The sequence below is a fragment of the Stenella coeruleoalba genome, assembly GCF_951394435.1.
Source record: "Stenella coeruleoalba genome assembly, chromosome: 2".
In the NCBI taxonomy this organism is placed as follows: Eukaryota; Metazoa; Chordata; class Mammalia; order Artiodactyla; family Delphinidae; genus Stenella; species Stenella coeruleoalba.
Window position 1 is genome coordinate 41997615 of NC_137147.1, and position 11222 is coordinate 42008836.

Below are 11222 nucleotides of genomic sequence, written 5' to 3' on the forward strand. Positions count from 1 at the left end.
AGCAATATGGTTTTATCTAATATATATCAATACATAAAGAGTGTTAAAGCAAGCATGGCAAAATGTTAACAATTGTTGAATCTAGGTGGTGGCTGTACAGTTGTTTATTGTACTATCCTTTCAACTTTTCCATGTTGAAAATTTTTCATACTCAGAAGTTGAGGGAGAGAGGGGAAGTCTTCTCAGAAATATTTTCCTTAGACGAGATCAAATGTACCTTAAAATTTAAAGAAGCACCTTAACCATTCTAAAGAAGTAGCTTGCTTTTCCTCATTTGTTTATTCACCATCCATTCCAATACTCCTAAAATCTGCCTTAATTATTATTGCAAATAATATTCTAATGCTAGAATAGGCCTAATATAAATCCCACAATAATCAGCACAAGATTTATAAGTGTAAACATCTGGTTTTATACCCAAATAACAAACTTAACAGCAGTAAAACAAATCGTTTATTACAGCATATAATGCGTTATATTAAATTTACACAAAGATATATAAAAACACATACTGTTTATATCATACAGTCATTTAACATCAACAGGAATATCAAAACAAATACTACTCATGCACAAAACATGCATATACTGGTATAAAAAAAGGAATTTTACACAATACTGTTTACCAAAAAAAAATTTTTTTTTTAAAAGCCCTTCCAAACAGGGTCAGGGGTCCGATCTGGACTGGATTGCACTAATACGTTTGGGCTAATGCTTAGGTGGCACAGTGCCCCGCGAGCAGTTCTGAGCTTGGAGTCGTACCCAAGGGTTATTTCACTAGGAGTGAATTTCTTTGTACCCGATGACCAAAATGTTATCCCAAAGGCAAGTCTCCAAGGGAGGAATGGTTGGATCTGCTGCAAATTAGGGAGGAGGAGAAAGGCATCAATGTCGGGTAAATGGCCCTAGAAGGGGTTACTGTAACCAGGGCCTAGGCACCAAGTGTGGCAAAGGTTTTAGTGAATCCTTTTAAGGTATTACCAGCCTCCCTATCCAGGTCACCTCTCTGGATGTAGGGTCTGGTCTTCAAGTTCTGGGTCCAGTAAACCAAAGAGTTCTGAGGAGAATACAGAATGGGGATACATCCGAGAAAAGAAGAGTATATAAAAAACTACAGAAAACCATGACTGCCCCTTGTATCTACCTCACACAATTGTATGTGATACCCCCAACAGGAAAACCCTCATGGAGACGCTGCCCTAAAGAACCAAAGCAGCAAATATATGTCCTAAATTCCATCCACCTGACCTCCAGATCAAAAGGTCTCATCCCATTAACACTTGACCATCAAAACCTGTGCCTTCACAGATGCTCACAAAATGTCAAATAAAAACCATCTGATACCACAAAAGTCACTATCACCACCATTAGAAACTCAATATTCACTTCTAACCAGCAAAGACATTCTTTACCTTCCACTAAAGGCACTAGGCACTAGTGTCCATACTTGACGAAGATGAGACATAATTCACCTCGGTCTTATCTAAACCAAAGGAAAGCATTCCATGGGATTATTACGCACAAAACAGTAAAACGCCGCCGTTTTTTCGGGAACTAGAAAAACCCCACTTTCTACACCAAGGACGTTACTCAAACGGTTGTCATCAGTTTCAAAGAGCCAGACCGAAAGCGCAGGATTTTCTTCTTGAGGTTGTGTGAAGCCTTAATTTTGACGAAGGTTTTGGTGGGGTTGTGGTGAAGGTCCGGGGCCGGGACCGGCTGCAGAGGGAGGGTCTGGACAAACTGGGACCAAATCAAGCCTCCGCTCTCCTCGGAATCGCTAGTGCTGGTGCTGTCGCCCACGAACTCGCCCTCGCTCACACTGGACTCGCTGTCGCCGAAGCAGTTCGTGGTGTAGTTGCTGCGCTCGTCCTCGCTGGTGTCCAGCACGGTGGAGTGGAACAGGGACTCGCACTCGGCCGAGTACTCGGAGTCGCTGGCCGCGTAGGCGTAGGGGCTGGCGTAGGGCAGCGGCCTGGCTGCGAACAGCCCCGTGGGCTCCCGGCGGCCCCGCCGCGCGCGCCGCAGCGCCTCCTCGTAGGACACCTCGGCGGCCGACCTCCACCGCCGCGAGTCGGTGCGCTTGTGCTTGGGCTTGGCCACCACCGCCTCCCGGCCGTGGCCGTGGCCGTGCCCGCGGCTCCCCGCCCGGTGGCCCGCCCCCAGCGGCCGGCTGGGTGGTCCCACGTCGGACTGGCCGCCCCCGCCCCGCCGCCCCTTGGCCGGGGCTCTCCGGAGTTTCTTATTTGTATCCGCATCATCGGGGAACCGACACTTCTTGCCGGCCGCCCGGCCTTTCTCCCTCACGGCGGGCAGCGCGCTCTCCGGCCCGTGGACGGCCGGGGCCCGGGGCTTCAGGGCAGAGCCCCTCGGGGTGGCCACGGGCCGTGTACCCCGGGGTGGCCTGACGCTGGGCGGCTGCGCCAGGACCGGCGGCGCCTTCCCCAGAGGCCCTTCCTCCAGGCTCTGAGAAGAAGAGCCCTCGCTTCTGAAATCCAGGGCAGGCCGCTCTTCCACTGGGAAAGCGGGAGACACCAGAGCGGAAGCGGCGGGAGGGGGCGCCGCCGTAGGGAGAGCCGCCGTAGGGAGAGCCGGCGGGCTGTTTTTCTGTGGCACCTTTTTCAGTGGCTGGACCACCTTGTTCTCTTGCAGCGAGGCGGGGACCTTCCCAGGGCTCTCTTTTGGGGAGGCAGCTGGGATCTGCCCGCTTTCCTTAGGAGACTCCCCTACCCCAGCAGGGGGACACCTAGCAAGTTCCTGGGAGGCTGGCTTGGCATTTTTGGGCAGATGCTTACCTGGAAGTTCAGTGGCAGTGCCTGGGGAGATGCCCTCAGGCGCGGGCAACCTCTTGCTTTCCAGTGGTTCTGGCTTTGATTCTTTTGACCACTGTTTCAGTGGGGACAACGTCCCATTGTCCAAAGAGGGGACCCCGCCAGAGGGCAAAGGCAGCTGTTTAGAATTCTTAAGGTTCCCACCGTTGCCCTGTGAGACGGCCGCAGTCACTCTGACACAAACGCTCCCATTCCTCAGAAGCCCCTTGGTGGGGTCAGCGTTCACACTGGTTCTCGGCTTGTTGGTCCTTACAGGGTGCGTTTTTTTCTGGACCAGGCTCAGAATGTAACCATCCATTTTCTTACTCGATGAAGGATGGGGAGCAGACCACAAACTGCTTGGAGAGGGTAAGGAAGTGTCCGTCTTGACGGCATCCAGCTCAGATCCGACACAAATGTCGTTGGCATGGCTACCGAGCCTTTCGTCTTCCCTCAGGGGATTGCCGGTCAGGCAAAGGAGGAACATTGGGCTCTGCACGGCCACAGCATGAAGCGGACTGGGGTAGCGATACACATCATTCCCGTTTTTAGACACCAGATCACACTGGTACTTGGGATTCACATCTGCAATGACACCAAGGGAATTAGACTGTGATGTGGAGGGGGAACGGCCAACTGCCACAGTGGCCTTCTTTATATTCCAACCATCCTATGAGATCTGAAAAACATTTTAAAGGTACACTCTGAAGAAATGAATTGGTCAGCACCATCTCGCCTCTGGCCAGTTTCTACGAAGACAAATTCATGGGTAGAGGGAGAATGCCGAAGAATCAACAAATACTCCACAAGCTATTCTACTATTTCACATACAGTTCACACTACTGGGTGACGGAAAAAATAATTAACAAAGGAATTTTTAACAAGCTATAACTCTGAAGGAAAAATACAGTCATTAAAAATGCTTTCAGGGCTTCCCTGGTGGCGCAGTGGTTGAGAGTCCGCCTGCCGATGCAGGGGACGCGGGTTCGTGCCCCGGTCCGGGAAGATCCCACGTGCCGTGGAGCGGCTGGGTCCGTGAGCCATGGCCGCTGAGCCTGCGCGTCCGGAGCCTGTGCTCCGCAACGGGAGAGGCCACAACAGTGAGAGGCCCGCGTACCGCCAAAAAAAAAAAAAAATTCTTTCAAACTATTGAATAATATGGGGAAAACACCTTAAAGTGGAGTGAAAATCATAATAACAGACTATTAATTATAGTTTTATTAAGACTGGATATATTCAAAGAAAAAAGCCTGAAATGAAGCACACCAAGATGCCAATAGAGCACTAGCATCTCAATGTGGTGGGAAAGCAAGTAATGTTTACTTTCTTCTTTATTTTCTATTTTCTAAATTTTCAGTAAATATGTACTGCATTATAACTGGAAAAATAAATGTTTTTTGAGTTGTTCTTTCTCTAGGCCACTCTCCCTTCTGTGTTCTATTCCTGGTTTCCCTTTAAAATACTTCAGATAAACTATACTCTCTATGGGCTTCCTCCTCATTTTTAATTTTTTTTTTTAGACCTAATTCTTAATGACATGTGTTCTAGTATAACTGTCAATTGAAAGGTCAGGGTAACCAAATTTCAATAGAGACTAATTAAATTTAAATAATAATCACCCTATGTTTTCAATAGTGACACTAAAAAATAAAGTACAATATTTCAGGAGGGAATTCTTGATGATGTTTTAAAAGACTGAGTAGTAGTATTAATGAATAAATTTCCCACATCTCAAAAATGTAGCTGCCAAAATACAATGACATCAAGCTTTCTTGCTTAATTAAATGATTTTGCTCTCGTCTTGGCATACATTATAAATATCAAATCCCCTGAATGACCTTTAGTTAGAGAAAATCAAAGTTTTTGTCACTATTTAATTTGTTGTCCATTATAATTATATTTATTCACTCAAATATTGAAAACACACTACATGCTAGGTTCTACGTTGTTAATTTAAGGGAAAGCTCCACGAATTCCAATGATAATTAGCAGTTGGGGGAGGGGGGCGGGGAAGGGGGGAATACAGTCTAGACTCAGAAATGATATGATCCATTTGTAAACAAAAGATTATTGTAAAATAAAAGTGCCATGTCCCCAATCCCACCTCCACTGCCAATAAATAACTTGTTGTAAGAAGGGGAAACCTCTCTAGCTAATATCCTTGCCCATCCCTCCTCACTACCCCAAGGCCTATCCTTGTCTTACTTTAAGCCACATTAACCTAAACGACATCTTTCATCTCTTTTTCCTCCATAAAGTTAAGGAAACAGACAGGCATCCCAGCTGGCAAGGGCCAGCCCAACTGTCTCAATTATGTGAAGATGTGGCATTTGGGATAGCAGGAGTCTGTCTTTAAGGAAAACCTATACCAAAGTACCTTTAATAGGTTTATAAAATTTCCCTCTGAAACCAGATCTGCAGAGTGAAAGGGAACAATTACCAATGAACTTGAGGCCCAGATACTCTAGATAACACAGATTTGTGCTTCACCAATCGTTTGCTGCTAACAACACACACTGTACGAAGACATCAGCCAATTAGCAGCCTCAGTTGTTTAGTGTTATGTTTGCATTGCCTGGACCACAGAAATCCAACCTTCTACCCAAGTGGACAACACATACAAACCAAGGGTGCAGTGACTTGTGCCAGGACCCACAGCTCCTCTAACTTCCATATTTTCTCTGATCTTCTGAGGAATCGTACTAAAGCAGAACTAAGGAAGGTGTCCCGAGTTTCAGCAACAACTCTGCCATTCAGCAAATGAGATGCCTCTGACAAAGGCATATGAAACCAAATTCCTCCTCTGTTCGTTAAGAAGGTTGAACAGAACAATTTCTGGATTCCCTTGGTGTGGTGGAAAAACATGGACCTGGCAGATAGTCCTGAGCTTGAACCCTGCCTCTGTCACTCACTCTCTATATAACCTTAAGCAACTCACCTAAGCTAACCTCAGCAGGCCTCATTTTTCTGATACATAAAATGGAGCTAACAACACTTGCACCCTGAAGAACTGTCGGGAGGATTCAAAGCAGATAAACGTATGCAGAGCACACAGCAGTGTGTGCCACATGGTGGAAATGCAGAAACTCTTCCTGTATCAACAATGGCATGATTCTCTCTAGAGGTCACTGCAAGAATAGCCCAAAATGGGCAACATGGTCTAGGGGATCTCACCCTATCCACCTGCTAAAAGAAGAGAGCTGCCATCATGCAAGGCATTCTGGAGAACATGGAGGGGCCACTGCTACCAGAAGTGCCAAGCAGCTCTTAGCCAGGCTGACAGATATATTTATCTTATTTTATATATATATATATACACATTTAATGTAAGCTTTAGCTTTAAATGATTAACAGAACAAGAAAACAGATCCAAAGTAATTTTGAAAAGAAAATGCAAACAACTGAACAGCAAAAGCTCAAAAACAGAGCTCAAGAACTGTAATATTGGGACAGGATTTCTAAAACTAAGTCATCTTGCTATCATCAGAATATAAAGCCAGGTGATACCCAAAGAGGACTGGAATAGTGGTGATCTTGATTCTAGATGCAACTATGGCACTAAATGCAGAAAGCTGATGAAATTCTCTGAGCCTTTGTTTTTCATCAGTAGAAGCTAGACAACCTTTAAAGACCTTTGACCCCTTCCAATTAAAAATGTCTATCAATTGTAAAGAGTCTTACCTGCAGATTTGGGGCAACCATCTGAGATAGTCAAGGTTGCCTCCAAGGGGCTGCAAAAACAGGTGCTGGAATGACAAGTGGATAAACACTCACTAAAGACGGAGTTCGAGGAATTGGAAAGGGATCCCGAAGCCCCATCACTCAGTTCATAAAACCCTACAAATAAAAAACACCATTTGGGATTAAGATCATATCAAGCAATAACACACATTTGTGCCTAAAAGGAAAAGGGGTAATCATGTAGAAAAGGTAGGAAAGGGAGAATATGAGAGGGGGGGGCACCAATTTTGGTTCACGAGATTTAGTGTCCTGACTTTATGGTTTCATTTCCAGCAATCTTTGGAAAAAGGCAAAAAGCCCATAACTATGGGTATGTTTCAAAGCTGAGAGCACCCTCACTCTCAAACTGACCTTACTCCAAGACCCCACCTTTAAAGATGTGCAAGGAAAGAGACTTAGATCTGTCAAACTTCAACTTTTTCATGAACATTTCAGAAAGAATAACTTGAAGAGAAAAACGAATCTATTTAAGTAGCCAAATGGTTTAAAAGAAAAAAAGAACACACTTTTGAAGTGGTCTCAGGAAGTTGAAGTGTGACTAATTTTCTAGCCCAGTTCTGACTTTCTCAAGTTTCAAAGGAGGAGCACTCTTCCAGAAATCTGAATAGAAGCTTTTATTTTTAAACTCAGGAGACTTCAGTCAGATCAATCTCATTATTAAAAATTTTGTTGTCTAACGAACTTATCTACGAAACAGAAACAGCCTCACAGACATAGAGAACAGACTTGTGGTTGCCAAGGGGGAGGGGAGTGGGGGAGGGATGGATTGGGAATTTGGGATTAGCAAATGCTAACTATTATATAGAGAATGGATAAACAATAAGGTCCTACTGTATAGCACAGGGAACTATATTCAATATCCTGTGATAAACCATAATGGAAAAGAATATGAAAAAGAATGTATATATACATATAACTGAATCACTTTGCTGTACAGTAGAAATTAACACAACATTGTAAATCAACTATACTTCAACAAAACAAATTTTAAAAAAATTCTGTTTTCTGATTGTTTCCCTCTTATGCAACTGAATGGCAGACTTCTCTTGTTTTGTTTTGTTTTATCCCCTCCGCACTGGAAACGAACTCCACTGCCATTTGCAGGTCTGGGAACGCTAAGTACAGGGGGCCAAGGCAGAACTCATGACCGCAGAATTCCTCCTTGTGCTGCCACACTCACCTGAGCTGGGGCGGCTGTCTGTCTCCAGGTGTTCCTCAGATGTCTTTTCCACATCCAGTCTCAGGTCACTTATCTGCTTGTCGAGTTCCTGCAACTGGTTCAACAAACCAGCATCTCTTCTCCTCAAACAATTCTGATTAGGAAGAAAGGGAGAAAGGAAAAACAAACACATTTTGGTGACAAAGAACCAGAAAGTCTGGCTCTAAGTATTCAAATTACCATCTGAAGAGTTCCCTAAGTCTTCCAAAACCAAAATTTTTACTGGATGACCTGAAATAAAGAAAAACTTCAAGAATATGTCCTACGTTGAATTCCACCTTCTCACATTTTGTGGTGATATAGTTTCTTCATAAAAACAAGACTTGCTTTTAGTTTCAACTAATATATATATATATATAAACTTACTTTTTATAGGTAGTATGAGAAAAACCCACTGAGATTTTTCAAAAAACCTCTGTGTACAGCCAGTTTTTTACAGAACAGTACTTCACTGTAGACTCTTTAATTTGTCAGAGTATAACAGATTTCCTACAATACACTATAATCTTACTTAGGTGAGATTTTCTGGCCAAATGTCCTGCAGAGTTTTGTTTTCTATTAGTTGCTTTGTGGGGTTTAATCAGTCTTAGGGCCTTTGAAAGTGAGAAACTAATACCAATAGCCAGTGCCAAGTATAATGTGAGCTGGCAGAATCCAAAACCCTCAAGGGAAGGTCCATCAAGATTTGAACTCAGCTCGGGTTTCCAAAGGTGACAGACCGTAGTGCTAACTCACACCGCCACCTAGTGCTTCCTATTGCTGGGGAAGCAAAAAAACAAAACTCAAAAGGCATCTGGTTCAAATCACAAATGCCAAGTCTACAAATGAAAACAGTACCACAAACACTGAGTGGACGGGAATTCTCCTGACATGCTGCCTTGCTCCCCTCCAGGGGTCAACAGGAATGCGCCACTCACAGTTGTGAGATTCATGAAGACAAGAAGGTGCTATTGTATAAGACAATGCACACAATGTCAATGACAGGCATAACCAGCAAGAATTGGCTCAAATCAGTGCCTGCTACCAAAAAACACAGCAAAATGCCAAAACAGAGGTATTGCACAAACACCATATACATATTGTACCTCCTTACAAAACAGATGCATATGAATCTACCCCTCCTGTCTGTTCTTTGACTTAAAAAGCTTGGAGACATAACATGCTTGTTTGTTAGAATGAGTTCAGAAAAAATGAACCAAACAAGTCGAAGCACTTTGATGCTCAAAAAAAGAGACAAATTATCTGAAAAGAGATAATACAAGAAAACACTTGACAAATAACCACACAGCATCACTGTTGGTAATCGTAGGAGGGACATTATCTAGCATGCGTCTAGTTTCAGATAGTATCACATGGTCAGATAAGGATTTTTTTTTTTCTCTCCTGTTTTCAAAACTACATTTTTGAGGTCACCGAAACAAAGCTGCCGCCATTACTCCGAGGCTGGGTCAAAAGCTGTTCTTCAATACATTAAGCGCCGAAGTTCTTTTTCTTCCCCATTAATGAAGACGGCAGAGAATGTCTGAGACGCTGACACAAATCCAATGATAAGTGCTCCCTGAGAGCAGGTTTTTCTCTTCGCCCACCTCCACCTCAAGTCACAGCGAGCAGTACATATAAAATATGAGGGGAGGGGGCACTTTCTCCAGCCAAATTTCCATCATTTGCATCGGTTTTAGCCGCCTTATACAAAAGGGCTTCTATCTTAAATTAAGCAGCAACCCCGGCAAAAGCTGGCAGGCTGGGGAAAGCCTTGGGAGGGGCAGGTTCCCCGCGGCCGCTTCCGTGTAATCGTAAAATTCGGCACTGGACAGTCAACCGCGCCACAAGCCCCCTCCTCGGCTTTTGTCCCCTCTCGGCGGGAGACCATGAAGCCAAGAAGCTCCCCAAAGAAATGCTATTTTAAATGAGGCTTTGCAAACCTTCGGGGAGAGGGCACGCTTTCGTCTAACTGGAGAGTTTGAAGGTAACAACCAGGAGACTCGAAGAATTCCAAAGGCAGAGCAGGAGGGGAGAGCAGCCACCCCCGCCCGGCCGTCCGCGCGGGGTTGCCAGCCCCTTACCTGACACAAAGCGGGCACACGCCGGGATCGCGTGGGCGTCGGCAGCCCACGCGCCGCGGGCGCCCTCGGGAACCCGGGTCAGGGGGCCACCGGGCGGGGGTCCCGGGAAGCCAAAGGATTTCCCCAGTCAGAGGCACCCCAGCGCCCACCGCAGGCCACCTGCCCGACCCCGGCCCGTCTGCAGGGACAGCCGTGCCCCACCTCCGGGCACGACCTACCAATTGCTTCCGCAGCAGCAAGATGTTCTCCTCCAAGAACTTCTCCTCCAGGCGGCTGCGCTGCGCCGCCTCCCCCGGCAGCTCCCCGGCGCGGGCTGCAGCTGGCCCCGCGCCCCCAGAGCTGCGCAGGGCGCCCCGGACCAGCAGCTCCTGGCGCTGGCGCAGGTACTCCAGCTCCGCCAGCCCGGCCAGCGTGGCCTCCTGCCGCTCGCGGGTGCGCTGCCGCTCCGTGTCCGCCTCGCCCTTCTCCCGCCAGCGCCCCTCGGGCTCCGCCGTGCGCTGCTCGCCCCGGACCGGCGCCGGCGGCTCCAGGTCCCTCGCCGTCCCGGCCGGACTCGGTTTCATGGCCCCCAACCCTACAGCGCGCACCCGTCCCCGCAGCCGGGCCGCCCGGGCGGAGGAGCGGGCGCTAGGGCTGCGGCCGCGGACTCATGCCTCCCGGCGGCCGGGGCGCGGCGGCAGGGGCGGAGACCCGGAGCGCTCGGAACCCGCGCGCGGCCGCTGCTTGCGGCCGTCCGGGACCGGGCGGCGCCGTCCGCTGCCGCCACGCGTCCCTCGCCGCGGCCCCGCAGCTGATAACGCCCTGCCCGGCGCTACGTCACGCGCGGCGGCCCGGCGAACCCCCGCCCGGCGCCCGCCTCCCCGCGCCGGCCCCTCGGTTGCGTGGCCCGCTCCCCCCCGGCTTCCCCCTCTAGTGTCAGGGGCGCTGCTCGCGCTCGGCGCCGGCCTCCTCCTCGCCGGGCCCTCCCCGCTCCTCCCTCTCTCCTCCCCCACTCTTCCCGCGGGCCTCCTCGCCCCCTTTTCGGGTTTACAGCACCCAGTTTTTGCCTCGCTCCTTATTGGTTCTTTTCCCTCGCACAAAGCAAGGGGCGAGCACCTCGAGCCCCAGCATCCTGTTACAGTCGGCCTCGCAGGCAGGGTCCGCGAAGGGACGCGGCAGTTGGGCTCCCCAGAGAACTTTCTGAAACTCGACCGAGTTGAAGCACACAACGTTAACCCTTTCCCCACCCGTCCACTGTTCGTACCCACTCAGGCTGATTTAGGTTTCTTTCACCTTACCCAGCAAGGTACAGCGAATGTATTCAAAGACCATTTCTTGGGTTTGGCTTTTTGGACTCCAAGTTGTAAAGGCAGGCACTACAAGGCACAGTGCAACGTTGTCCTAAAACTG

At 47.9% G+C, this 11222-nt stretch overlaps 1 protein-coding gene across 1 annotated transcript; it reads right to left on the minus strand.

Annotated features, from left to right (window-relative positions):
* Positions 1-435: 435 nt before the first annotated feature.
* Positions 436-10734, minus strand: DACT1 (dishevelled binding antagonist of beta catenin 1). The gene is made up of 4 exons (XM_079911885.1): positions 10052-10734; positions 7732-7864; positions 6492-6647; positions 436-3395 (listed from the first exon to the last, which is right to left on the minus strand). Exons 1-4 carry the CDS (start codon positions 10394-10396, stop codon positions 1591-1593), a joined length of 2439 nt encoding a protein of 812 aa, XP_079768011.1. The 5' UTR covers positions 10397-10734; the 3' UTR covers positions 436-1590.
* Positions 10735-11222: the final 488 nt, after the last annotated feature.

Coding starts and splice junctions, on each gene's coding strand:
- DACT1 (XM_079911885.1), bottom strand. CDS start 10,396: ATGAAACCGAGTCCGGCCGGGACGGCGAGGGACCTGGAGCCGCCGGCG. Junction 7,865..10,051: donor TGCTGCTGCGGAAGCAATTG/GTAGGTCGTGCC, acceptor CTTCCTAATCAG/AATTGTTTGAGGAGAAGAGA. Junction 6,648..7,731: donor AGACAGCCGCCCCAGCTCAG/GTGAGTGTGGCA, acceptor TTTTATTTGTAG/GGTTTTATGAACTGAGTGAT.